This window comes from Hypomesus nipponensis, chromosome 2, assembly GCF_054491055.1.
Source record: "Hypomesus nipponensis isolate SF chromosome 2, ASM5449105v1, whole genome shotgun sequence".
NCBI lineage: Eukaryota > Metazoa > Chordata > Actinopteri > Osmeriformes > Osmeridae > Hypomesus > Hypomesus nipponensis.
In genome coordinates, this window is record NC_140362.1 from 22,646,114 (window position 1) to 22,673,417 (window position 27,304).

General features: G+C 47.7%; 4 protein-coding genes and 1 pseudogene across 6 annotated transcripts in view; 3 read left to right on the top strand and 2 right to left on the bottom strand.

Annotated features, from left to right (window-relative positions):
• Window positions 1-2,732: 2,732 nt before the first annotated feature.
• LOC146301691 (prostate-associated microseminoprotein pseudogene) lies at window positions 2,733-3,332 on the top strand (annotated as a pseudogene).
• A 401-nt stretch (window positions 3,333-3,733) lies between these two features.
• Window positions 3,734-10,914, top strand: nbn (nibrin). 2 transcript variants are annotated; one of them, XM_084669037.1, is made up of 17 exons: window positions 3,734-3,854; window positions 4,114-4,247; window positions 4,644-4,771; window positions 4,966-5,125; window positions 5,224-5,327; window positions 5,483-5,600; window positions 5,933-6,120; window positions 6,318-6,418; window positions 6,542-6,671; window positions 6,763-6,959; window positions 7,052-7,223; window positions 7,817-8,498; window positions 8,646-8,762; window positions 8,842-8,991; window positions 9,104-9,217; window positions 9,437-9,486; window positions 10,474-10,914. In XM_084669037.1, the coding sequence occupies exons 1-17, from the start codon at window positions 3,824-3,826 to the stop codon at window positions 10,502-10,504; spliced, it is 2,607 nt and encodes an 868-aa protein (XP_084525163.1). In that variant the 5' UTR covers window positions 3,734-3,823; the 3' UTR covers window positions 10,505-10,914. The 2 variants fall into 2 exon arrangements, with proteins under 2 accessions (XP_084525163.1, XP_084525164.1); XM_084669038.1 differs by having other exon boundaries at window positions 7,817-8,483.
• Window positions 10,915-12,667: 1,753 nt separating this feature from the next.
• Window positions 12,668-15,406, bottom strand: osgin2 (oxidative stress induced growth inhibitor family member 2). Its single transcript, XM_084671449.1, is given in 6 exon segments — window positions 12,668-13,685; window positions 13,688-13,911; window positions 14,554-14,645; window positions 14,766-14,957; window positions 15,076-15,212; window positions 15,340-15,406. Coding segments are annotated over 6 exon segments (1,665 nt in total). The 3' UTR covers window positions 12,668-12,732.
• A 5,530-nt stretch (window positions 15,407-20,936) lies between these two features.
• gtpbp10 (GTP-binding protein 10 (putative)) lies at window positions 20,937-24,138 on the top strand. Its single transcript, XM_084669046.1, has 10 exons — window positions 20,937-21,119; window positions 21,495-21,688; window positions 21,764-21,855; window positions 21,934-22,078; window positions 22,174-22,247; window positions 22,366-22,418; window positions 22,515-22,622; window positions 22,927-23,004; window positions 23,263-23,386; window positions 23,497-24,138. Exons 1-10 carry the CDS (start codon window positions 21,087-21,089, stop codon window positions 23,736-23,738), a joined length of 1,143 nt encoding a protein of 380 aa, XP_084525172.1. The 5' UTR covers window positions 20,937-21,086; the 3' UTR covers window positions 23,739-24,138.
• Window positions 24,139-24,140: 2 nt separating this feature from the next.
• adam22 (ADAM metallopeptidase domain 22) overlaps window positions 24,141-27,304 on the bottom strand; it is a 47,233-nt gene continuing 44,069 nt past the window's right edge. For both annotated transcript variants that reach the window (XM_084669041.1, XM_084669039.1), the window contains exon 31: window positions 24,141-27,233. In XM_084669041.1, coding sequence (XP_084525167.1) covers window positions 27,213-27,233 — 21 coding nt within the window. In that variant the 3' untranslated portion in view covers window positions 24,141-27,212. The remainder of the gene's footprint in view (window positions 27,234-27,304) is intronic.

Below are 27,304 nucleotides of genomic sequence, written 5' to 3' on the forward strand. Positions count from 1 at the left end.
TGGTAGCCTGTTCCTGTAGACAGTGTGGTAGCCTGTTCCTGTAGACAGTGTGGTAGCCTGTTCCTGTAGACAGTGTGGTAGCCTGTTCCTGTGGACAGTGTGGTAGCCTGTTCCTGTAGACAGTGTGGTAGCCTGTTCCTGTAGACAGTGTGGTAGCCTGTTCCTGTAGACAGTGTGGTAGCCTGTTCCTGTAGACAGTGTGGTAGCCTGTTCCTGTAGACAGTGTGGTAGCCTGTTCCTGTAGACAGTGTGGTAGCCTGTTCCTGTAGACAGTGTGGTAGCCTGTTCCTGTAGACAGTGTGGTAGCCTGTTCCTGTAGACAGTGTGGTAGCCTGTTCCTGTAGACAGTGTGGTAGCCTGTTCCTGTGGACAGTGTGGTAGCCTGTTCCTGTAGACAGTGTGGTAGCCTGTTCCTGTAGACAGTGTGGTAGCCTGTTCCTGTAGACAGTGTGGTAGCCTGTTCCTGTAGACAGTGTGGTAGCCTGTTCCTGTAGACAGTGTGGTAGCCTGTTCCTGTAGACAGTGTGGTAGCCTGTTCCTGTAGACAGTGTGGTAGCCTGTTCCTGTAGACAGTGTGGTAGCCTGTTCCTGTAGACAGTGTGGTAGCCTGTTCCTGTAGACAGTGTGGTAGCCTGTTCCTGTAGACAGTGTGGTAGCCTGTTCCTGTAGACAGTGTGGTAGCCTGTTCCTGTAGACAGTGTGGTAGCCTGTTCCTGTAGACAGTGTGGTAGCCTGTTCCTGTAGACAGTGTGGTAGCCTGTTCCTGTAGACAGTGTGGTAGCCTGTTCCTGTAGACAGTGTGGTAGCCTGTTCCTGTAGACAGTGTGGTAGCCTGTTCCTTATCAGTGCACTCATTCTGGCTTGTTCAAACAACTTGTGTGACAAATGAAAATGTGTAAACCATAAATTGAAAGGGAAACACTATCAGACTAAACAGTCTAACTCTCTCGTTTCTCTCTTTCTATTTTACACACACACACACACACACACACACACACACACACACACACACACTCTCACACAGTCACAAACACCAATCGGATGTGTACCGTTTATGCATGTTAATACTGATAGTGCATGATTAACATTGCATTTATTTATATAATTAGATGTCATGCTGGATGCAAAGCTACGTGGCAGTCATCCACTGTGTCTGGGACACAACCAAACCACATTCAAAGTGCCCACATTTCACTGGTTCATTAGAAATCAGAGAACCTCAAATTAAGCATGCTTAAATGCGTAATTCTAAAAGTAATTGTGTCTTCAAGCAAAAGAAAATGCGGTAATTAATGATATCTTAGTCATTTCTCATTAAAAACATGTAGTAAGCATTGAAGCACATCAATTTGAATGAAACACGCATACAGACACGTAACAGAACTGCCGACCACCTGCTCTGTGATTGGTAGAAATGCCCATCACCTGCTCTGTGATTGGTAGAATTGAGGCTGTGGCTTGAATGACCTGTATGTCATCAGTGTTCAATACAGTTGGAGATGCTTTCAAAGTTAAATGACTGTTATCTCACTGGGTCCACACTGTGTGCACAGGACCAATCACTACAAGCAGACAACAAGAGATGACGAGTTTGTGTGTGTGTGTGTGTGTGCGAGTGTGTGTGTGTATGTGCGTGTGTGTATGTGTGTGTGTGTGTGTATGCGTGTAGATATATAAATGTGTGTCTAAGAATTACAATCCCAGAAGGAGATCAGGGGAGAGTCAGAGAGAGCAAGAGAGAGAGAAAAAGAGAGAGCGAGAGAGAGAGAAAAAGAGAGAGCGAGAGAGAGAGAAAAAGAGAGAGCGAGAGAGATAGATGTATAGAGAAACAGCAGTGGGGCAGATAGCAGGAAGTGAAGGTATAAATATCTTAGAGCACAGTCAACACACCATAGTCCAAGACCTACCCGAAAGTAACTGGACGGAGAGCGGGAAAGACAGGGTCAACTAGACTAGAGAAAAGGATCAGCTGAAACAAAGAAGGGAAGATCAAAGTGAGGGGAACCTTCCAGAAAGGTAAGATGCTTTGGTAAGGGTTTGGTAAGAGGCTTTGGTAAGGGTTTGGTAAGAGGCTTTGGTAAGGGTTTGGTAAGATGCTTTGGTAAGGGTTTGGTAAGATGCTTTGGCAAGGGTTTGGTAAGAGGCTTTGGTAAGGGTTTGGTAAGAGGCTTTGGTAAGGGTTTGGTAAGAGGCTTTGGTAAGGGTTTGGTAAGAGGCTTTGGTAAGGGTTTGGTAAGAGGCTTTGGTAAGGGTTTTGTAAGAGGCTTTGGTAAGGGTTTGGTAAGATGCTTTGGTAAGGGTTTGGTAAGAGGCTTTGGTAAGGGTTTTGTAAGAGGCTTTGGTAAGGGTTTGGTAAGAGGCTTTGGTAAGGGTTTGGTAAGAGGCTTTGGTAAGGGTTTGGTAAGAGGCTTTGGTAAGGGTTTGGTAAGATGCTTTGCTACTTGATAAGGATCCTGATGACAGGGATTGACAGAGAATGTTAAAAAATTAATATTAAAAAATGTCTTCAAAGAGATTACACATTTTGGGGTGGCGTAAGTTCACACTCGATACTTGGAAGGGAAGGAACATGAAGGGAAGCATGCATCTGGAATGAACACCATCTTCCATCGTCATCAGAGATGTTCTACGTTATGGCATTCATCATGAAGTGGACCTGATAACTGGTTACGGGGATGGCTAAACTAATGGAAATACATTCTCCACAGACAGTGTCAGACTCAGTGAGGATCATGCTTCTGGTGTTGGTGTTCCTCCTGAGTGCCTCCGCACCCTGCCTGACCATGTCCAACACTGGGGAGTGTTACTTTAACACCAAAGGTGCAGCACTATGTTGTGTGAGTGTGCTCATGTGTCTGGTACCCGTGTGTGCTGAGACGGTGCATACCTGATCGTATGAGGGTGTGTTTCAGGGAGATGTGAACACATGGGCCAGGTCTATGGAATAGGAGAGAGCTGGATGACTGAGGACTGTTACCAGTGTGTCTGCATGGAACCATTTGGAGTGGGATGCTGTGACCAGTAAGTGTGTGTTCCAAAATAAAAATGCAGTAATCTTTTGTCAGTCACTCAGTCACTCAGTCACTCAGTCACTCAGTCACTCAGTCACTCAGTCACTCAGTCACTCACATGAAGCCCCTTCCTGTTTCCCTCTCAGTGGGTCCCAGCCTGTGGATTATCCTGACTGGTGTGAGGTGATCCGCAAGCCTGACTCATGCAGCAGTGTTGCTGTGATGAGAGCCAATCACAAGCTGCCTTGTCTGTGGGGGAGAGGCCGTCTAAGACCAGGAGCAGGACAACCATGGAAATCTGACAATGATCCCTTATTCTAAAGTGTAAAATACAGTTCCTTTGTTTTTTCAAGTTACCTGTGATGCATATAACACACTATTGGAAGAAAAATGTACCTAATAGATGTAAACTCATGCTTGTTATATCTGCAAAAGTACAAAACTGTTGTTAGTATTCATATCAAATCCCTCTGGTATTTTGTGCAAATGACTAGATGTCTATTATAAAATGTACCTTATAAATGTATATTTCCTACACTTGCTGTAGGTAGGGAGTGAGTGTATGAATTTGATGTTGAAATAAACAGATTTGTCAAAGTTGCTGAATTTTGGGTGGTTGTTTTTTATCTCAGCATTCCAAGTCACCATTTCCAAAGCTTGATTGCAATAACAGCATTAGGGACTTTTATTTTGAAATATAATCCTTATTTGGGCGCATACGTTCTACGTAGTAGTAGGTCGAGAGAGCAGGCCAGTTTGGCGCTGGGCGGAGGTGTAGACACGGTGCAAAGTTTTGTTTTCATGAATAAACCATGTGGATACTGATCCCGTTAGAAGTTAAAGGTAACACATGCATTTGGGTTTTCACAACGGATACCATCCTGACACAGTTAGCAGTCCAGAAGAATATATTTTGCTCCAACTTCACAAGACAAATAATAGCTAGCTTGGATGTTGCGAGTGTATCTCAGAAAAGCTTCTGGTTAGCAGACTTTGCCTACGCAGGCAAGCATGCTGGCTAGTCTTGAATTAGCTTAGTGTCTCGATACCAAGATAGAAAAGACACCGAAGGTCTTCATTGTTGATCTCCTTTCCATGTCAGGTCCCGGGACAGGTGCAGCCCACTACCTTCTGCCCAGGAAAGACTATGTGGTGGGGCGTAAGAGCTGTGACGTCCTTCTGCCCAACGACCAGTCTATCAGCCGGGTTCATGCACACCTCAGTGCCGGTGATCAGGTGAGACTGCGGTATAGAAGGGGTGTGGATGTGTGGGAGCAAAAGCTAACACGAAACTAGCCTTACAGTTTGACTGACGTGTGAAGTAGGAACCCGTCTTCTGGTCCGGAGTCGATCACGTGGTCATGTTTGTATCTCAGTAGATGGTGCTGTTGGATTGTTTACTGCACTTTTACCAGCTGATGTTGCGCTCAGATTTTGTCACGAGAGTGACAAAATGGTTGTTTGATATAAGAATCACCTCTCACCTTGTTCCCCCCTTGTTCTTACCTTTTTCTGACACTTTAACCTCTGTTGGCATGATCAGATATTTGAATTGGTTGTATCTGTGCAAAGCTGCATATTTGTTGTTGATTGATTTATAGATACATAATGTATTACTGATTACTCCCCCAGTCCCTGACGGTAAAGGACAGCTCTAAGTACGGCACGTTTGTGAATGAAGAGCAGCTGTCTGGAGACACACCCAGGAATCTGAAGTCAGGGGACAGACTAACGTTTGGGGTCTTCCACAGCAAGTTCAGGTTAGCACAGCAGTCTCCTCACTCAGCCTAGAGGTCCTCTTCATAGGTTGGACGTTGTACATCTAGTCACTGTTATTTGAAGAAAGCCTACTTTTGAGACACCTTTGAGACCAAGCATGTATAAGAAAAATGTATAAGATTCTGCAAGGGTCTGACTGACTTTGTGTTGACGGTCTGTCTATCTCCCGTCCTAGAATCGAACACCAGGTGATTCTGGTTTGTTCATCGTGCTTGGACATGGAGGGTAAAACCTCCCTGTCTCAAGCCCTGCTTCCTCTGGGAGGTCGAATGGTCAACACCTGGACACAAGACTGCACTTACCTGGTCATGCCCTCAGTCAAAGTCACCATCAAGGTCAGTTTGAGAACTTGTGTGAGTGGTTCCAGGGAGAGTGTGTGCGTGTGCGTGTGTGTGTGTCCATGTGTACTTACTTTTCCTCTCCCTCCACGCAGACTATATGCGCTCTGCTGTGCTGTCGACCCATAGTTAAACAGAATTACTTCTCTGAGCTCATTAAAGCAATTCAGCAGAAACAGAAGCAGCCTAAAGTGGAGTGGTAGGTTCCTCCACACACACACGCACACACACACACACACACACACACACACACACTATAGACCCTGTCACTACTCCCTTAGAACAACTGCACTCCTTAAAGCTGTACTGCCACTAACGCTGTACTGACTCATCTCATCTCTCCTGGGGTGGTAGCTTCTACCCGGATATTGACGAGCCCAGCTTGAATAAAGATGAAGTGGACCTGAGCGAGAGGCCGGAACGCAAACGTCTCTTCACTGACAGGACTTTTGTCTTCCTCAGCTCCAAACAGGTATGTCTGGCTCTGGTCATACTGAAGATTTAAGATGTGAAACTGTCGCATGGTTGTTTCACAATCTCCTCTGTATCTCCGAGTATATGTCAAACTAAACCTAGTTATGGACTGCGTCTCACCTCACGTAGTCCCATGATACGAGAGTAGTAATAAAGTAATCTATGAGAGACTTCCATTAGAGTTTATGGTTGAATGATTGCATCCGGCTCAACATATGTTTTGGGAAATGGGTCCTCAGCTAGTCGACCAAGCGACTGGGTGACATTTCTGTTAAAAAGTCTGATTCTCTCCATCTGTCCATCTGTCCTGTTCTCTGCTCGTCCCGGCAGCTGAAACGCCTGAGTTCAGCAGTGACGTTTGGAGGAGGGAGGAGCCAGCTCCTAGAGGAGGGGCAGTTGCCCGTGTCACTCCTGGAGTCGCCATGGAGCTGTGTGGTTGACATAGTAACAGGGAACTCCCAGGCAATTTCACCGTCCACCAGGAAATGGGTTGATTCCGTAGGACAGATTCTACAGAAGTACACACACTCTCTTTCACATCATCTCTTCCCTATATTCTGTAATCTAGAGTGGATCACCCAGAGAATACAATTAGAAAGAGGCCCAATAATTGCCTCCCAAATATCTCTGAATATAGGCTAGAGTCAGTAACAATCTTTTTCTGTCACTTGATTGTGAATAACTTCCCTCCCTTCTCCTCTCCTCAACTAAACAGGAAGGGATGTCGATTTATCACTGAGTCTGAGATTGGATTGGCTGCCATTTATGTTTCTTGTGACAAGTATTGCAATCCATCCAATGAAATGGGAGACTCAGGTTGGTGTGTCTCATAGTCCAAAACCTTTTGGGAATTCTTCACTGTTTAGGATTTATATTTTTTGTTGGTTAAACAGCTTTGTGTATGTTGATGATTTAACTAATTGTAATGTTTGTTTTCAGATTCAATGCGGGTGAGACGTGTTATTCCAAGATCCTCTCTGTCTCAGAACACTGCAGTGGAGGAGACTGTGCTTCAAGCAGCATCACAGAACATCACAGCATATGTTGTCAACACAGAGACCTCCCAGCGGTACACACACCCTCACAACAAACCATCTGCAGAACACCCATGTCCCACCTCCAGGGGGCCGGGCTCATGTGTCCTGTCTCTCCCCGGCCAGGATGGACCTGAGTGGGGTGACGGCGGTAGGAGAGACCCCAGAGAGGAACCAGAGCCGGGGACCCACCCGGCCCAAACCCTCCCCGGGCCAGGACCAGGCTGTCAGCTGCACCGTCGCAGAGACCATGATGTCATCATTCCCCGCCACAGAGGACACAGGCGTCCCAAAGTCAAGGAGCACAGAGCCAGAAGCCCGAGGTTGGTGAATTAGAATGAGGACATAAACATGCTCCTGGATAGATGTCAGACTGTGTTCTTAGACTTCATGGTCATGCTGTCATTGGTTACAGGGAGAGGCAACTGCACCGTGTCAAAGTTCTTAGCCCCGCCTCCCCAGTCTAGTGGCAGTCTGAAGATGTCCCCTCAAAAAGGCTCTCACCAGAAACCAAAACCTTTGCTACAAGGTTCCCCACACAAACAGTCCTCCCTCACCAGCTTCTTCCAGTCTGTCAACAAGAAAAGGTAAGTGTCTCTTCTCTGCAGGGAAGGTTCTGCTGCTGCTTGTGGGAATACATAGTGATCCTCACAGACAGTCTCTCCTTCCTCCTCTCTCTCTGTCTCTCCTCTTCCTCCTCTCTCTCTGTCTCTCTCCTTCTCCTCTTCCTCCTCTCTCTGTCTCTCTTCTTCTCCTCTTCCTCCTCTCTCCTTCTCCTCTTCCTCCTCTCTCTCGGTCTCTCTCTCCTTCTCCTCTTCCTCTTCTCTCTCTGTCTCTCCTTCTCCTCTTCCTCCTCTCTCTCTGTCTCTCTCTTCTTCTCCTCTTCCTCCTCTCTCTGTCTCTCTCCTCTTCCTCCTCTCTCTGTCTCTCTTCTTCTCCTCTTCCTCCTCTCTCTGTCTCTCTCCTCTTCCTCCTCTCTCTGTCTCTCTTCTTCTCCTCTTCCTCCTCTCTCTGTCTCTCTCCTTCTCCTCTTCCTCCTCTCTCTGTCTCTCTCCTCTTCCTCCTCTCTCTGTCTCTCTTCTTCTCCTCTTCCTCCTCTCTCTCTGTCTCTCTCCTTCTCGTCTTCCTCCTCTCTCTGTCTCTCTCTTCTTCTCCTCTTCCTCCTCTCTCTGTCTCTCAGGCCACGTGAGGAGGGCTTGCCTGCTGAGTCAGAACCGAAGAGATCAGCGCCGCCGCGCTCTGACGCCACACACACCACGACACGCCCACAGACGACCTCTCACTCTCCGTCCACCGACCGTGCCAAGGCTCCTCCTGTCAGCACCCAGGCCTCAGGGGCCGACCTGTTCCCTGGGCAGCCTCTGTCAGACAGGTCCTCCAGCCCTGCCCAGCAGGGGCTGCAGACCAGGAAGAGGAAGGAGATGGAGGAGGACGAGGTGCCTAAGGGGAGCAGGGCTGGAGGGATGGAGATAGAGGAGCTGGAGTCAATCATGTCTGAAGAGATGGTGGACTTTGAGGATGAGCAGATGTCACAGTTGGAACAGAGCTCAACCAATAGAAAGCAGGCCCAAGAGACAGTAAAACATACCTCCACCAATAAGAAACAACGTCTTCAAGTAGAGGAACATGGAACACCCAATCAGAGGGTTACCCTGGATCCAGTGGAAGGTTCAGCCGGTAGATTTCAGGGTTCGCTGACGGCACTTGCCTCAGGCAGCAAGAAACAGCAGGTTGATCCGGAGAGACACCACGCTGCTCACACCACACTACATCAGACATCACGCTTGGATCATCAGCAGAGCTCTTCAGCCCACACCAACCTGCAGGCTGAAGTCAAAGATGAGGAGGTGTCTTTTGTTGGGGTCAGAAGAGAAGTGTTTTGTTATATGATATAATATGACTATGATATAATGGACTTTTAAGAGTGAGACAAGGATGTTTAGTGTCTTCTCTGATGTACACATAGTCCCTAACCAGCCCCCCCCCCCCCCCCCCCCCCCCCCCTTCAGGATGCTGCCGCAGGTGCCTGTGGGGCGGAGCTAGGTGCCTGTGGGGCGGAGCTAGGTGCCTGTGGGGCGGAGCTAGGTGCCTGTCCTGAATCCTCCGCACTCAAACAGGAAGTCCCAGTGAGTCTGGTGTGCAGAGACCCGTCTGAACAGGGCCTGTGGCCGTGGGCTGGGTGGTCATGTTGTTTTGTGCCTGTAGGGGGCAGACATGGAGGATGGGGACCTGCCCCGCAGGCTGCTCCAGGTGGAGTTCAAGTCCCTCATGGTGTCGGAACTTTCTAGAACCAGGCCTGCGAGCCGGACGGTGAACGGACACAGCCAGGGGAAGAACTTCAAACGGTTCCGAAAGGTTGGTTGGAATGAATCATGGCACGAGGGTCTGGCCGGAGGCACCTTAAATGTGTGTGTGTGCTTGTATCCTGAAACGTTTAATATATATATAGTGTGTGTGTGTGTGTCAGGTCCCTGTGCCTGCTACTGAGGGTTTGCCCAACATCATTGGTGGGTCGGATCTCCTGGCCCACCATCGGGGGACAAGTCACGAGCTGGACGACTGGCTGAGGGAGGCTGCAGAGGTATGGCCTGCCTGGAGGCATCCTGCTCCCCTGCTCCCCTGCTCTCCTCTCTCCTGCTCCCCTGCTCCCCTGCTCCCCTGCTCCCCTGCTCCCCTGCTCCCCTGCTCTCCTGCTCCCCTGCTCTCCTGCTCCCCTGCTCCCCTGCTCCCCTGCTCCCCTGCTCCCCTGCTCCCCTGCTCTCCTGCTCAAGTTAAACGTGTGTGTGTGTGTGTGTCTCAGGAGGAGCGACAGAGCAGGTGTGAGGAGACTTTGGGAGATGACCTCTTCAGGTGAGGACGAGCAGTGCTTCTAGATGGTTCTGAGAATGTGTGGGTTAGGGCAGGGGGGGGGGTTACCATGATGCTGTACACACACCACCCCTACACACACACACACACACACACACACACACACACACACACCACCCCTACACACACACACACACACACACACACCCCTACACACACACACACACACACACACACCCCTACACACACACACACCCCTACACACACACACACACACACACGCACACACACACACACACCTCCCCTACACACACACAGGGTACATGAGACAGAGTGAGGTGGAAGATGAGGTTGGCCTCAATATTTACTCTGAGCTTGATACCTTTTCTAACTCCAGATGGAAGTTGGTCATGTTAGAAATATACCATTTAAAACAATTATAATCATTAATTAATCAGGAACAAAGAACACAAATTTCAGAGAGTGGAATTTCAGGCCATTTTAGCTTGTTGTTGTCATTCTGACCAATCAGAGCCTCCTGTCTCCTGCGTCACAGCTGTGAGTGGTTGCCCAGGTAACGGAGGTGATGTAAGCAGAGGCTAAGGCTGCTGCATTTTCCCTGTCCAAGCAGAAAAGCGTGTGTGTCTGCGTGTGTTTTACGTGTGTGTGAGACTGAGTAGTTTGATCCCTGAGTCATGATACTCAGCCAGTCATCACTCATGCGTGGCCAAACAACAGGGACGTCTACTGAGAAAACAAGCCACTTATTTTGGGGGTCTGTCTGCACAAGGGTAGCAGACGTGGTTTATGAGAAGGATGTTTGGCTGAAGCTGTTTAAACACACTGCCATGTGGGCAGTAGTTAATTGGTCCTATTTTTTATGTTTGCTCTGAAGGTTGTTTAGGACATTCGGGAATGATGGAGGAGGAAAGCTAAAAGCCTCACTGTAGGTTTGATTGTATGGAGTCTCTGCACACTCAGTTAAACCTGCCTGTGTGTCTGTGTGTCTGTGTGTCTGTGTGTATGTAGGTACAACCCTAAACCTGCCAAGAGAAAATGAAGTTGGAGATCCAGACTTTGTGATTGGGACTAACTTTGTGACTTTTAGTTTATTGTGGAATTTGTCAGTGTTTTGTAACTGTCACAGCACCTACACACACACACCCTACACACACATACACACACATACACACCCTACACACACACACATCCTTCTCTAATTATGTACATTAGTGGATGAGTATTACATTAGTAGTTCAACATTTTGTAAAGGTAAAAAAGTACAAAAAAATGCCTGTGCCAAAGGCAATCGTTCCCATTCATTGTTTTATACACAAGCTGTTAATTCAGGCACTGGCGGTAAAGAATGTGATGAAGTGTATTTCATGTTAAGAGCTTTTAAAATATTTTATTTGTCCATAATAAAAAATACCGAGTACAAAACATGTATTAAAATCGTATTACAGAAAAGGAGTTGATATCTTCATGCACCGGGCAGCTGTTCCCTGTTAGCCATCACTAGATCCCCCTCCTCCAGGTTCTACCAGACCCCCCTCCTCCAGGTTCTACCAGACCCCCTCCTCCAGGTTCTACCAGACCCCCTCCTCCAGGTTCTACCAGACCCCCTACTCCAGGTTCTACCAGACCCCCTCCTCCAGGTTCTACCAGACCCTTCTCCTCCAGGTTCTACCAGACCCCCTCCTCCAGGTTCTACCAGAGAGCTGGGACCTGGGAAACAACAGGACAGCCAATCTGAATTCTCCTTCAGACAGTCCTCTCCAGGTCTACTCCCTGATCTGTGGGTCCCTAGCACAGATGTGACAGGGTTGGATAGGAGCAAGCAATATGGCCGACAATCGATTCCACCCGACCTATTAAAGAAAAGCTGTACCAGATAACCTGTCGTGCGTTTTGCTTTCATGCTGTTGAAACCTGTAGTCTTATCAGCTCTCCATCCAGGGTGGGCTGATTCTCTGCGGTGCAGCACCCAGGTAGGGGCGCCTTTCCAGGGACATCCGGGCATGGCGTTGCATCGGCCACATCCCAAAGGTGACCAGTCAGTGGAAATGATGAATGAACAAACTACATTCAGTCTTCACAGCTTTTCATAAACACGTATTTGGCACAATGCCAGCTGACTTCTGAGGCGTATGGTGGCTGCGATGCGGTCCTAAAAATGTCACTGAGAGGATGAAAAACTGACCAACTGGCATAGATACTGCCTGCAGTGTTAGACCACTAGGAAGTGTGTTTTAACAGCTATGTCCTTAATAACCAGTTATGATCACGGGTTCTAGCATGCTAATGTAGTCTAGCATTCTGTCACATCACTGGATGTGTTATCTCATGCCAAGTCAGCTGACTCGCAAGTAAATAAGCGAAGAGTTTTTCTGATCCGGAATACATTCGGGTATCTGAGTGAAAGCACTTGCATAGGAAGCCTTTGAGTCGTACCAAAACAGTGAAATGTTGTCTGTTCTACATATTAGAAAGTCCATGCTAGCAATTCTACTTCTATGGCACCAACTCCCCTAACAGCACACTTGTGATGCATCCGATAAAAAGCTTTCTTCAATTGTCAGTGGCACTTAAACTGCATCATCTCTCATATCTTCTTTCACATCATCCAAATGCAGTTGGTTGTCAATGCAACAGCTTGTTATTACAGGTAAAATGGGCAGTTTGTAGAATTTGTTGTCGTTTATGTCTCAGTCCATTACCTGAAAGATGCGTCTGGGGTCTTAAATTGGCACTGATAGAAAACCAAACCAGGAAGAAGCAAGCTGTTAACGAGATGAACAGTCCTGTGGCTGTATTTCCTTCTCCTGAAAGCTTGAAAATGGATCACATGAGCAGTATGATGAGCAGTGAAGAAAAGGTCACTTCTTCACTAGTAGACAGATGATCAGGTATCCAGAACATCTGTTTTGTACTGAATTTAACTGTAAGACACGTTGTGAACAGATACAAAACAAAAGAAAATGAAGATCCGCTTGGAAAAGTGACACTAGAGCATCGCTGCAGCTCAAACTACAAGACGGACAAACCTTCCGTGACGTCATGTTTCAGGGAAACCATGTGAGCTGGGTGGTGGGACCCACCCTCCCTCTCTCTGCAGTTTCCTCAGAAAAAGTAAGAAAGCTTCTGTTTCAATAGTTAAACACTGCATACACAATGAGTAGATACATTTTAAAAATCATTTTGCTGCCACCACGCGACTTTATTTCTTGTCTATGCTGAGAAGCATGATAAAGATAAAGCCAGGATTATTTTGAGCCTTTTTTCTTCTTAGATGAAGTTTCCTCCTCCTCCGTTCACAATCAGCTTCTCTTTCTTCTTCTGTCTCTTCAGCAGGCAGGAGGCGATTCCCAGGGCTCCGCCCTTCAAGAAACGAACAAAATTGTCTCCCACCAGGGGACCCATGGCAAACAGTCCTGGTTCCTTGGTGCACTCAAAGGTGTAGGGCTGGATGTCAATGGGATTCTGCTTGCAGGAGATGGGCTTGGTGGGATCCAAACCCAGGTACTGGCCCTGGCCCTTCAAGAAAAACAGGTTGGGATGACTCCCGATCAGAGCCAGGACCATAGAGACCTTGAATGCCTTGAGGGAGTTGTTCCCCTGAATGATGCACTTCATGTCAGGCTGGAAGGACACCACACAATGCTCTGGGAAACTGGTGTAGTCAGGGAACAGGCTGGAGTCACCAGAGGGGACCATGTTGGTGGGGGCATGCTGGGGCTTGGAGCACATCTTAGCGCAGACTGAAGAGGCCAGGGTGGGAGGCTGGGGTCCCTGAGCAGAGCCCGTCGTGCTGGTGTGGCTCTGGGAGCGCATCATGTGAAACACTTTGTGGTATTCTGGGTACAGGGTTTTGGGGAGCTGTTTAAAAATGAGGTCTTGGTCGTCTGGATGTTTGCGAAAGACGTGCAGCACAGGAATGCTGCTGCTGCAGGCACACAGCACAGCATCTGCCGCGCTCAGCCCCGCCCCCACAATTAGGACCGGGTCAGAGTCTGGCCCAAGCCTCTGCTGGCTCACAGCCAATCCCAGGTCAGAGATACTGTGGAACACAAACGGTAGCTCCTCCCCTTCCACGCCCAGCCGAGCTGGTGAATCGGATGCGCCGGTGGCCAGAACGACATTCTCTGCAAACAGACAGAAGGGGACATGGGTGCCCCCCTGCACCTGCTGGTATCCCCTCACCTCCCAAAGACTACTCCCTCCACCGCTGTCTACACTCTCTCCCCCCTCCCCTCATAACCCCCCTTCTCCCCTTCACCTCCACCCCCGTCCCCTCCCCCCCCAGGCCCAGTCTCCAGCCCCTCCCCCTCGTGCCCCCGGCTCAACTTCTGGACGGAGGTCACGTAGGTATTGTCAACAAAGTGCTTCTTCAGGCCCATCAGCTTCACATAGTTCCTGTAGTAGGACAATATCTCCTCTGGGGTGGCTCTGTCATTTGTCACGCTCCTAGAGAGGAGGAGAGGAGAGGAGAGGAGAGGAGAGGAGAAGAGGAGAGGGAGAGGGAGAGGGAGAGGGAGAGGAGAGGAGAGGAGAGGAGAGGAGAGGAGAGGAGAGGAGAGGAGAGGAGAGGAGAGGAGAGGAGGGGAGGGGAGAGGAGAGGAGAGGAGAGGAGAGGAGGGGAGATGAGAGGAGAGGAGAGGAGAGGAGAGGAGAGGAGAGGAGAGGAGAGGAGAAGAGGAGAGGGAGAGGAGAGGAGAGGGAAAGGAGAGAAGAGGAGAGGAGAGGAGAGGAGAGGAGGGGAGGGGAGCGGAGAGGAGAGGAGAGGAGAGGAGAGGAGAAGAGAGGAGAGGAGAGGAGAGGAGAGGAGAGGAGAGGAGAGGAGAGGAGAGGAGAGGAGAGGAGAGGAGAGGAGAGGAGAGGAGAGGAGAGGGAGAGGGAGAGGAGAGGAGAGGAAGGGGGGGGGAGGAGATAGGGAAAGGAGAGGAGAGGAGAGGAGATAGAGAGGGAGAGGGATGTGATAAAATAAGATGACTGATCTGTGACTATGGCCAGGCAGGACATACTGTGAACAGACAGTGAATGTTCCAGACAGTATTTCTCCCATTTCTTTCTCTCTCCCTCTGTCTCTCCGCCCCTTCCTCTCCATACCTGCGTTTGCCATTGATCAGGTCTCGGTAGTTAATACCAGGAAGCTCCATCCAGATACCAAGACTAATGGTCAGCATGGAGCCCTCCATCGCCTGCAGGAGAGAGAGACAGAGAGGGTAAGGACACAGGGTCAAAGGGAACAGTAAAAGGAGTTAAAGACAGACAGAAAGGGAGGTGGGGAAAGCTGGACGAGGTGTCTGGGGTCAACGCACGTGCCAGGCTCCTCCCGGCCTGGCCCTGCCCAGGACCAGGTGAGGGATGTGCTGCTGCTTCTCTCTCCTCCACTGGAGCACTGGAGGGAACTCGTAGCCAAAGTCAGCGTTGGGGTGCAGCAGGGTGTCAAAGAGCACTGCTACAGGGTTCCCTGACCTGCCCTCCAGCCCCTCACTCAGGTACTCCAGATCCTGCAGGGGGAGAGGCCACGCTGAACTGTCTGTTTTACCAGCGTGCTGTGACTAGGCATTGCGTAGTTGCATGTGAATGTGTAGAAGGTGGTATATCTTTCAGCTCCTGTGTGTGTACCTGCTCAGTGATGGGCAGGTGCTTGGTCTCCTGTAGTTTCCTGTACAGTACAGGGTTAGGGTGCACAGTGCTGGTGTCCAGATAGGGTTTATACCCGCTCAGCAGGTACGACAAGCAAATACCTGAAGGACCATTGCCTAAATAGGAAAACAAATAAAAAGATGTTAGTGCTGATATCTTAATGTACTATAAGACAGAAGAGTGAACACGTTCACACAAGAAGTGTGATAGGGACTCGATGAAGGTGGAAGAGGGACAGCTCACCTATGATGACCACAGGCAGGGCGGGTGGGTGCTCCTGAGGCAGGGTCGTCTCTTCCAGAAGAGGCATGGCTGCAGCCAGAGCCAGAGCCGGCACTGACAGAGACACAGACAGAGAGACACAGAGACAGAGAGACACAGAGAGACAGAGAGACAGAGACAGAGACACACAGAGACACAGAGACACAGAGACACAGAGACACAGAGACACAGAGACACAGAGACACAGAGACACAGAGACACAGAGACACAGAGACACAGAGACACAGAGACACAGAGACACAGAGACACAGAGACACAGAGACACAGAGACACAGAGACACAGAGAGACAGAGACACAGAGACACAGAGACACAGAGACACAGAGACAGACACAGACACAGACAGAGAGACACAGAGACACAGAGACACAGAGACACAGAGACACAGAGACACAGAGACACAGAGAGACAGAGACAGAGAGAAAAAGGGAGGGGAAAACCCCTCTTTAAATTGATTAAAAGTGCAAAACAAACAGTTTTTTCCCCTATCAGCTCAGAGGGTGTGGAGCCCTAGCTGTTGCCCCCTCAGTGCCCCCTGCATAAGGCTCCTGTTAGCTGGGACAGGTTCGAACCAGACCGGCCCTTGTTTCAGCCCAGGTGTCAGCCCTGCTATAGTTGTTGTTGTTTGATTTGAGCGGAATCCTCTGTCTGTCGCAATCAGCTGACACACAAAGGCATACAGTGGGAACAAAAAACCTCTATTGATCCTGTTATTGTCCCTCCCTAACACATACACACATGCATGACTCTCCCTCTCTCTACACACACACGTCCCTGCACCAGCCACAATCACAACCCTCCCCCTCCACAGGCTAGTCCTGCAGCAAGGCCTGCAGCGAGGAGAGCCTCTGTTAACTCCTAACACCGCTTCCCTGACAAAAGGGAGTTCTAATCAGATTTATGTCGGCTCAGGTCTGTTGTGAAACTATGCCAGTGAGCATGTGTAGAGTGTGTGTTTGTGTGTTATGTGACAGTGCCATTGTGTGCCAGCCGGGCGCCAAATCCCCCTGATCACTCCTCCGGTGAGCCCTAATCCTGCCTGGGCTGTTTATGTCTTTGCCGCCCTTTTCACCGGTGGAGTGGGAATGTGGCCCTGGCATGCCGACAGGCCCGGGTCCAGCCCCCCCCCCCCCCCGCCCGCCTCCACACATACTAACCAAACACCCCCCCTCCACCTGCAGTAGCTACATGACTAGCACCGCCTACCTGCTCCACAACCATCATCATCCAAACTTCTGCGCCCCCCCCACCCCGACTCCCCCCTGAACACCTCTCTCCTCCCCCTGCTCTCTCCCCCCTGAACACCTCTCTCCTCCCCCTGCTCTCTCCCCCCTGAACACCACTCTCCTCCCCCTGCTCTCTCCCCCCTGAACACCCCTCTCCTCCCCCTGCTCTCTGCCCCCTGAACACCCCTCTCCTCCCCCTGCTCTCTGCCCCCTGAACACCCCTCTCCTCCCCCTGCTCTCTGCCCCCTGACCTGCCCCTGGCAGAGCTGGTCTCTGGTCACACATTGCACACCCTGTTTGGATCCAGCCATGCCTCGAGCTGGCAGACACAAGCTGGCATCTTCGCACCACCGCCCCATTTACTAACACCCTCACATTCAGATGGTTAACTCACACTAGGGGGAAGAGGAGGACAAAAGGGATGAGGAGAGAATAGAGAGATAGAAGGAAATCAGAAGCATTGTTGCTTGTTTGATTCTTCATGTGTTGTGTTGAGGGGGGGGGGGGGTGCTAGGTGCTGTGCTGTGCTGTGCTGTCGGTGTGACTGAACAGGGAACTCACTAAGCTCCAACACTCTCCTGTTATTGCACCCCAAAGAGGGAATCTATTTGAACCATCTTTATTTAATAATATAATTACTCATCGTGTTTACTCAACCATTTATGTTTAATAATATAATTGTAGTTTAGGACAGTGTGAATTTTTTTTTATTTTTTATTGAAGGTAAATTATTCTGTTCTGTTTATATCAAGTCAGTGGATCATGTTATCTGTGTCTTCCTGGCAGGTGTCATCTGTCTTAATAAACCACTTCAACCAAACATGTCAGGACAGAGTTTACAGTTTAACTTCCCTGCTGAATATATGTGACAAGTACACAACAGGAGGGGGGCGGATGATAAAGTGACGATTTGTGTTAAGGAAGAAAATTGGATGCCGTATAGCCTAAAAAACACCTCTCTACAACAACTCTGTTGTGTAAATAATCTCGTGCCTGGCTGGGATGTCTGCGTGCTGCCTGTTTGAAGGTCTGTCTGTACAGGTGTGTGCACGCGCTCGTGTGAGGGTGGTGTGACATGTGTACAGGCTATAGAGGAATCATATATGTAGGGCACGAACTTATTTTATTTTATAAAAATTAATCGTTATTCTGTTCAGTTATACAGTACAGTAGGCCTATTGTAGGCTACATTTATTGTAGGCTACAACTGACATTCATTTTTTTTCGACCCTTTTGTCATTCAACTGATTTGTATCAGTCTGCTACAGCAACCACGAAGATGGGTTAAAACGATATCACGCCCGTCATGTTGCAAATATTTGTAACTATAATTCAGAATAATCATTGCTACCGTATAAATACAGTGAATTATTCCACAACCATTGTCGAAGATTTTGTATTATATAGTAAACCTGCTCTGTTGTATTTCAGTGGGACATGCATAGCGTTTTTGGACCGTGTACACGTTTCCCACTATCGGACCTGCACTTTCATCTTCATCGCTCTGTCTAGCTGTTTCAGATGATTCGACCTCTATGGATCCGACACATGAGCACATGCATGCAAAGAGCAGTTATGGCATCACTCTTGTATAATTTAGGTCACACACACTCACGGCCATTCTTTAAGAATTAACCTCTTCAGTAGAAAGCAGCTATGTCTCGCAAGGCAACTTACCTCGTTGCGATTTATCTGTCAGTCTCCCAATCGCTCCTCTTATTACGGCCAACGGCCGCAGTTTTAACTGTATAAATAGGCAGTCACCGGTGGGAGGACCTACTGAGCCAAAGTCATGAGATAACGGCCCTCCTCTCTCTCTCTCTCTCTCTCTCTCTCTCTATCTCTCTCTCTCTCTCTCCCGCCCCCCCCCCCGCCCCCGGAGAGAGAGAGACAGAGAGTGGGAGAGCTCTATGTTGTTCTCCCTCACTTAATAGAAGTGGACCGCTAGGTATGAACACATCAGAGGTTTTTCAGACATAACCGTTTCTGACGCCCTAAAGACACATCTCTGTTGTCCTGAAGGAGAAAGGAGCCGGGGGCTGTGTTTGATTTGTGTATCACATGCGCATCTCACTGCATCGACAGGCAAAGAAGGCGAGCCCAGATTCATAGACCTTTTCGTTTCAAGCTCTATCCTGGATCAGTTTCTTACGATTCCGACAAATCATCTTCTCATGGCTCGTAGAAACATCGAACCGTGAGCAGCCTGGTACGGCATTCAGTCTTTCTGTAGCATTAACTGGCTTTAGTGACTTTATTTTTTTTTAATCTTTCTAAAATGCTACAACATTTAGGAATAGGCTACATTTAGCGCATTTAGGGCATTTAGTGCCCAATTGTTTTAGCCATTGGGGAATGCCATCTTCTATAACCATTGTAAAAATTGACATTAAAACAGAAATATAATTTTATATATTTCATTACCACAGGATTTATTTAATCTATCAGAGACAAAAGCACGTGCCTCCCAAGGGAAATAGATTGTTGTGTGGTTCAAAGCTTTAGGTGACAGTTATTTAGGATAACCACACAAAGACATCTAGTTCACGATATCCATCATGCAGTCAGCAGGTATAAAAAGTAAATGCAACAACTTTCATGTTATCCGATTTTTATTGTTAATTTATTGTGGCCTCTGGGTCTTTTCTATAAGGCCCTACATATGCTATTTGTATAACATTGAATCATATATTTAAATCGTATTATAATTGTTTTGTCTTACATGTTGGTAAAACAACAAAAGTGACAAGTTACCCTCAAACGTCCAGGTGGGTCATCTAGGATGACACGATGTTTGCTTTCAATTTTTTTGCAATTCCCAATTTATGGGACTGATCGACCCAACCAGCGTGTCTGTGGGAAGGTGCAGAATTCTGTGCTCAGTAATCTGCACCCACACTATGCGTAATTCCGTGCGTAATTTGGGGAGAATTCCGTGATTCTAAATTCGGACAGGGTGGTGTAGCGCTTGCCCAGCCCGTGCGCACGGGATAGCACGCAGTCCACGTACATGGCCCAGAAGTGTTGTGCAAGGTCCAGAAAGAGGTCGTTGTGCCTCTGCTGCTGCGACGCGCGGAGAAAAGTCATGAAGTCCCAAAGAGCTGTCACGCTGTCTGCCACCCGCAGCCGCCTCGTCTGGATCACTGCAAGGGATGAAGAATCCCAGCAGCCCGGGTCGATCTCTCCCAAGTGCCCCGGAGACCTACCGATACCGTCGGGGCCTATAATTAGGTTGGGCATGGCGGCGGAGCGAGGAGCGCAGAGAGCGAGGAGGACACACAGGAGAGGCCCCCCCTGTCCCGGGTCGATGAACATCATCCAGCGCTGTGACAGAAACAATCCAGTTATCATGTACGTACATTCACGTATATATAATATAGCCCAACTTTATACATCTTAAACTGAGGAAAAAAAATAAAGTGTAACCCATTAACCATACATGCATTATTAATGTGACAAATTACATTTTCCAGCGTTTCTAAGAAATGTTTGCTCCAGTTTTAGGCCAATTAATGAATCTCGTTATGTGCGTTTAATCTTCTCATGCATCCTGCGACTAACACGTGTGTCGATTAATATGATTTTCAAGTAATCAACAATATATCTTTACTGTATTTACACAGTTACTAAATAAACATGTCTTTCCCTCAGTCAAATTGTCTGTTTCCTATAAACATTTCCAACAAGAAATATGCTATGTTTTTTTTATTTCTCAAGAAGATTTACGCTACTTACAGTACAAGGCGATGAGTGGGCTGTCTCCCAGCCTGCAACAACTGCCTTATGATTTTCGAACATATGAGCTGACTGACTATTTTATAGCCACATCGTCCCGCGTCATACAGGTGACAAGCTGTCAGCTCGCACGCAGCTCAAGGAAATACTCAGGCCAACAGCCTGATCTAACATGAGAGGAGACATCAACCAATCAATCAGTGATGAATACGAATACAGTTTAAAAGGAGTAGTCGACCCAAAGGAATATATTACATTGCACGGAAAAAAACCGAAAGCGTTTGACGTTATATTTTTTGCCTACATTAGGCTAGGCTATTTAGAGTCTATCGCATTGTAAAAAAAATGTTTTGTTTATAAGCTATACTTTTGTAATAATTTGTATCAGGCCTGTATACGTGTATCTCTTTATATATGTATTAATAATTACATTTCATTCCTTTTGTGTTTGTTTCACAGAACAGTTGACCAAATAGTGGGCTTTAATAATACTAGCAGAGAATGTCTTAAACTGACTACTTAAACCTTTGCTTACGTTTTGATCGACTTTTAGCAAATCCAATCAGTGGTCAGCGATAATTATTATCCCGCCCACCCAAGCGTGTGACAGTAGGCCATGCTTTTGCTAGCAAGCCAACGATTTCTAGCGGACTCTGTGTTGTTGTCGCTCATTGACCTTCGTTCATTAACTTGCTAGCCAGTTTGCTGTCTACTGGTGATGAAAGTGATCGTATGAGCAATATTCAAAATGGTCTGGATGAGTAGGACTTGTTTCCGGAAGGTTAGTAGAGAGCTAACTATCCAAAACCAGTATGTGCTGACGGTAAATAAGAACTACAACGTGGGTATTCAAGCTAGCTAGCTAGCTAGGTAGTTACACTTAAACTAGCTCTTCCACCATCACCTATTAACACCTGCTTTTAGCCCTTTTGTCACAGAAAATAAGAGTCATCTCGTTTAAGGGGGACGATAATATGCAAACAAAGTAAAATGTTTAGTTTTTCAGACGTCAAGAAATCGAACTAGTTAGTAGATAATGTAGATATAGGTGTACATCTGTGTTTACAGTTACTTTTTCTATTTTGGTTATTTGTTCTTTTATGTGTAATAATACAAATAGCTGCTATCTTCCTTTCCCCCTTCCAACTCTCCACAGTATGGAAACTTCGTGGACAACCTGCGTCTTTATGTCCGAGGAGGCAGCGGAGGGATGGGGCTACCCCGGCTCGGGGGGCAGGGAGGGAAAGGCGGAGATGTTTTGGTGGTGGCAAAAAAAGAAATTACTCTAAAGAAGATCAAGGATAAGTATCCACAGAAACGCTTCGTCGCTGGAGTAGGAATGAACAGTAGGTAAGTCAGACTGACATGCCAGGGTTTTGCCCTTTATCTCGTGGCCCCAGTTCGTCTCACACTGTGTGTTAACAGCGTCCGGGCGCTGAAAGGCGAGAAAGGGCCGGACCAGCAGATACATGCGCCCACTGGTGTTACCGTCACTACTGACAATGGAAAAGTTATTGGTGAGTCAGAAACCGATGTGATTGGTGGTTGGCCAAAGATGGTTGACGTCTGTTGACGTGTTTGTCTTCTTACTGTAGGTGAGCTGAATGTGGAAGGAGACAGTGTGCTGGTGGCCCGAGGGGGGCAGGGGGGGTCCTTCCACTCCGGGTTCCAGCCCAGTCAGGGCCAGTCCAAACACATCCGGCTGGACCTCAAACTTATCGCAGACCTGGGCCTTGTGGGGTGAGGGAGAAAGACTGGCGTACTTGACCTGATTTAGCATGACAGTAAATAGCCATGAGATCGTCTCATATGACCTCATCTTTCTTCTTCATCAGGTTCCCCAATGCAGGAAAGTCTTCTCTACTGAAAGCCTTGTGTCATGCCAAACCCCAGATCGCCAGCTATGCCTGTGAGTTCAAACACACACACACACACAGTTTACTGTGTTCTTTCAGTTTATCACGCATCATCTACTGAGGTCTAAAACTCTAAATGTTTTTAATGTGTCTAAAAATGTTATTGTGCAGTCACCACTCTAAGGCCAGAGATTGGCCAAGTCATGTATGAAGACTTTAAACAGGTAAGAGACATTAAAGAGGACATCCTCTTCTGTCTTGTGACTGCATTGTTACCAGGTGATAGCAGGTTTCCATGTGTTCTTCTCCTATTGCTGTAGATCTCTGTAGCGGACCTACCAGGGTTGATTGAGGGAGCGCACATGAACAAAGGAATGGGTCACAAGTTCCTCAAACATGTGGAGAGGACCAAGCAACTGCTGTTTGTGGTAAGAGCATCACACAATGCTAGTCTGAACCCAAGACAACCCTAATATGTGAGACCTCTTTGCAACTCTTGTTTAGAGACTGGAGGCTTTAAACACAGGTAGGTGGCATGGCAGCAAGTCTAAACAGAGCATGAAGAACTGTTAGAAGGCTTTCTTCTTTAACATTCACATACAGTTTAGGATGATCATGAGCTGTCCTTTTCTATTGTAAACTTAATCCAGAGTTGTTTTTTTTACCATCTCCATGTTACGCTGTGACGCAGCTAAATCCTGTCCACACACTTTTGTCATGTCCCTGTCGTAGGTGGATGTTTGCGGTTTCCAGCTTGCAAGCAACACGCCGTTCAGGTCGGCTTTTGAAGCTGTGCAGCTTTTAACCAAGGTGAGAGAAGAAGAGAAGTGGGGATGATTACTCCCTCTCCTGCTGACACGGGAGAGAGGGAGAGCCCTGAGCTCTCTGAATTCATCCCTCTTTTCTCTGTCCCACTCTATTGCCCTCTTTGATCTATGATCACAATTCTTTCCATATGTGAATTGCTTTCTCTCATCCCGTCAGGAAACTCTCTCCACCCTATCTTCAAATAGTTGTAATCCTCCACACAGATTCTCTCTGCTTCTGATTGTCTCTGTCTGTCGTCAGGAGCTGGAGTTGTACAAAGAGGAGATCATCTCCAAGCGTGCAGTGTTGGTGGTGAACAAGATGGACCTGCCTGGTGCAGAGGACAGGCTGGCAGAGCTGCTGGAGCAGCTGAACAACCCGGATGGTAACCTCCTCACCACAAGCTCCACCCTACCTCCACTCCCTGTGTTCTGGCTCTGTCTATTTCAGAACATAGTTTTACAGTGTTTTCTTCTGTGTTCCTCCACACTGCAGAGTTTTTCCACCTACTGCCTGAAGACATGGTTCCCAAGAAGAGCATGCTCTTCAGCGACGTGGTCCCCATCTCTGCTGCCACCGGACTGGGCATCCAGCACCTCAGAACCTGCATGCGACAGTCACTGGACGAGCACGCGGCCGGGGGGGCAGACCCCCTGCACCGTGATAGGCTACAGGCCCTGAGAGGGGTGGTCACAGCCCAGGACACGCCCTCCTGGGGCTCCACCCCCTCTGTCTGAGCATGCTGGGGTGTGGAGAGTTTCTCTGTTATCTGGAGGTGCGTTCTAGACTGGACCTCATGGGACAGGTTGGAACGTTTGGAAAGACTTGTGCAGGTTGAGGCTGGGGATGGTAGTACCCCAACCCTGGAAGGGTTATTAGGAGCTCCCAGAGAGTGACTCCTGGACACCTCATGACTGATCATCTGTGGGCAGAGCCTACAAGCTGGATGAGAACAGAGCATCAAACGTGATATGTTCAGCCTAGGAATACACCACCAAGACATTTAGTGAAGGAACTCAAACTAATGAACTTTAAAGTAAGAGGTCCAAAAAAAGTTTACTGTATGGTAAGATTTCATAATGTGTATCCGTCAAATATAACTTGCATTAAAGGTGGAATCACAAATGTCAACAAACAGCCATATTGATGAAAGTTTTATTTTATATTAAATATATTACAATACTGAATGATATTGTAAGAGAAAAAAATATGGGCATTGATTTTTGCATCGTCAGTCTATGTACAGCATCACAACAACAACAACCAAAGAACAAAAGACGGCAACAAATAGGTTGGGTTAGTTCAGGTACATCTAGGTGTGGGGGAACGGTCGCAGTGTCTGTTGGAGAGGTGGAGGTCAGGCTGAAGGCTGGGCCGGTGTGCTCCAGGGTTCTGATACATTCACGTCTGTGTCTGAGCGTCATCCTTGTGTTGTGGTTCAGGACGTCAGTGCAGTTCTGTTTCTGGGGGTTTAGACACGTGGAGGGGAGAGGGGAGGGGGACATGATGACCCGGCAGGTCTGCAGCCGCCACATCCTCCCGTGGGAGGGGAACCACCCCCGCCCTCGTCCCAACCCTGCCACATTCATGCAACATCTTCCAAATACAGCACAGTGGTAGCACAGTAGGATTTTCTAAATATTGCTTGACACATGTTAACCGATGTGTTTATTTCCCCCGGCAACCGGAAACTTCCAAGGAAAACATCAGGTACTAAACATCCTTAACAGCCTTCTATCATATTTAATACAAGAGTGAAGAGCAGAGCTGTGGTAACACCTGTAGTGTCCCTCCCCACACAGCCAGAGCAGCAGACCATCTTTAACCAAAGCCGTCCAGATCGGCACATGCCAGAGTAACCACGCTTTGGACCTACCCCAAACCAATGTGCTAAAAAACAACATAACAATAGATCTCTGTTCAACCCATCAATACACTTAATCACGATAATGCACTTAATTACTGTCTGAATAACTGCTGTACATAATACTGAGGAAAAAATAGTGAACATTAAAAGGTACTTAAGAGATAAAAATAAAAATGGTCATATACAGGAGAAATTTGAATCCAGTACTGGGAGGATCTACGTTTATCCAGTCATGGTGCATACAGTAGAAAAGAAACAGTGCCCACATTGAACTAAAAGCATAAAAGCCATTAACACACACAAAGCCTAAGGACAACAGTATGTACACTGGGAGAGGAGTCAGGACTTGGTCCAGCAACTCTGTACAGAGATGTAGGACGAGTTACCGTATACATGTGAGGAACACAGCACAGACTGACCTCTGTGTGTAATTTGAGCTTTGAGGATGTGAAAACCTGACTCCTCAGTCAACTCAAAAGACAGTTTCTCTACTTAACCCAAGCCAATGGGGATCACTGTAGTTTCACAATGCTGTTGTGAGGGTTGTAAGGGTTTCCTGTTACAGCTTTACGAACAGCACACTAGAGGCCAGAGGGCCCTCCGGTCATGCTGCCAGTCTCAAACAGCAAAGCTCAAACAACATTGTCATCATTTACAGAGCAATATCATTTAACAAAAGTCCATTTAAAAAAAAATCACGCTGATTTTCAGTTTATCATGATCAATACTTGACACAAACTTCCTTTTGTAATAATATGTAGTATTTGATCTTGTATATCCACACAATCAGCAAAGCGAAAAGAAGCATTGCTTAACACTACATTTTTCAATTCTAAAACAACCACCTCTGCATGAATGAAAACTTTGAAAATTATCTAAACCTATGTCAGACCCTTCTTCCTCATGTCTGCAGGGGTAGAAAGGATTCATTCAAATATACAACTTTGTTAAGCGGACACTCGTGTCCTGTCACAAAACATTCCTAGTGAATATAATAACATTCTTAACTTTGTTACTTCAGCAGTTTGAACTGGTGGTTGTTGGTTTTTCCTGCAGAAAACTAAGTGAAAAGATTAAAATTGTTACATTCGTTGTGAATGAAAACGAAAGCTGCCCAGTGCATTCAGCCACATGGGAGGAGAGCGAAGAAGAAAGAAAGACAGGAAGGTCTACTGGACAGAGGAGACACAGAGAGAGGGTGTGCAGGTGTCTAACAGCACACAGCAGGAGGACAGGAGAGAAGGAGCCCCTCTTAGGAAGTAAAAAAAAAAAAAAGAAAAAAAAAACATTTCACTCTGCCTTTGAGCTGTACATATTTACACACAAACATCTCAGGAGAACAGGAAGGAAGAGATGGAGATGGGGTGGTTGGGTCTGTGTCATGAGCTCCTGTTGCTTATAATAATGTGATAAGAGTACGTGTTGCCTATGGTTGAGAAAAAGCTTAAAAGCACTCCACCCCTGCATGCTGTCCTATAGACCAGATCAGGCTCGCTCATAAACAGGGTTTCACATGCATATAGTGTTGGTGGTTCTACAGTGATTTGCGTGCTTTGAAAATGGTAAAGAAATCCAGCAATACGATAGGGTGACCTGTCCCTGGTTCCGCCCCCACAGAGAAGAGCACTAATCATCTTAGAACACTTGCCTGGGTAGGGGGAGAGCTAGTGAGGTCAGGGTTGGGGCTAGTGAGGGGTCAGGGTTGGGGCTAGTGAGGGGTCAGGGTTGGGGCTAGTGAGAGGTCAGGGTTGGGGCTAGAGAGAGGTCAGGGTTGGGGCTAGTGAGGGGTCAGGGTTGGGGCTAGTGAGGGGTCAGGGTTGGGGCTAGAGAGGGGTCAGGGTTGGGGCTAGTGAGGGGTCAGGGTTGGGGCTAGTGAGGGGTCAGGGTTGGGGCTAGTGAGGGGTCAGGGTTGGGGCTAGTGAGGGGTCAGGGTTGGGGCTAGTGAGGGGTCAGGGTTGGGGCTAGTGAGGGGTCAGGGTTGGGGCTAGAGAGGGTAGGTAAGGGTGGTTGGGGGGAGAGGTTGTGTGGTCTTGTTGGGAGCGATGTGGAGCCAGACAGATGTTGTGTTCTGGATCTGGAGCGGATCTTAGCTCCTGTGTGAAGAGCCAGCTAGCCTGCTGGGTGTCACCCAGAGCACAGCTAACCTGCTGAGTGAACCATGGTGCATGCTAGGCTCAGAGGACCTCGCTTACACACCTCTTCCATGCTCCAACCAGGTGGTCTATTTTTTTTTATCATTTTGTGTCAATTTTGTGAGATTTTTTTTGTGTTTTGTTTTCAGTTCATAGAAAAGCCGACGAAAATGTAGTTCCTAAGTACTTCTGCAGAGTCGACATCAGGACTCTTATATTGAAGTCTCCCACAGCTGCAAAGTGAAACACAAAGGGATGAATCATTACGGGAGACAGATGATGAACATGTATTGAGCTAAGTACA

Bases quoted from the DNA above. Each gene is read 5' to 3' on its own strand.
- nbn (XM_084669037.1), top strand. From the start codon at position 3,824: ATGTGGATACTGATCCCGTTAGAAGTTAAAG. The intron at 9,218-9,436 runs GTATGGCCTGCC...TGTGTGTCTCAG, and splicing joins GGCTGAGGGAGGCTGCAGAG to GAGGAGCGACAGAGCAGGTG. The intron at 9,487-10,473 runs GTGAGGACGAGC...GTGTGTATGTAG, and splicing joins TTGGGAGATGACCTCTTCAG to GTACAACCCTAAACCTGCCA.
- gtpbp10 (XM_084669046.1), top strand. From the start codon at position 21,087: ATGGTCTGGATGAGTAGGACTTGTTTCCGGAAG. The intron at 22,079-22,173 runs GTGAGGGAGAAA...CTTCTTCATCAG, and splicing joins GCAGACCTGGGCCTTGTGGG to GTTCCCCAATGCAGGAAAGT. The intron at 22,419-22,514 runs GTAAGAGACATT...CTATTGCTGTAG, and splicing joins TGTATGAAGACTTTAAACAG to ATCTCTGTAGCGGACCTACC.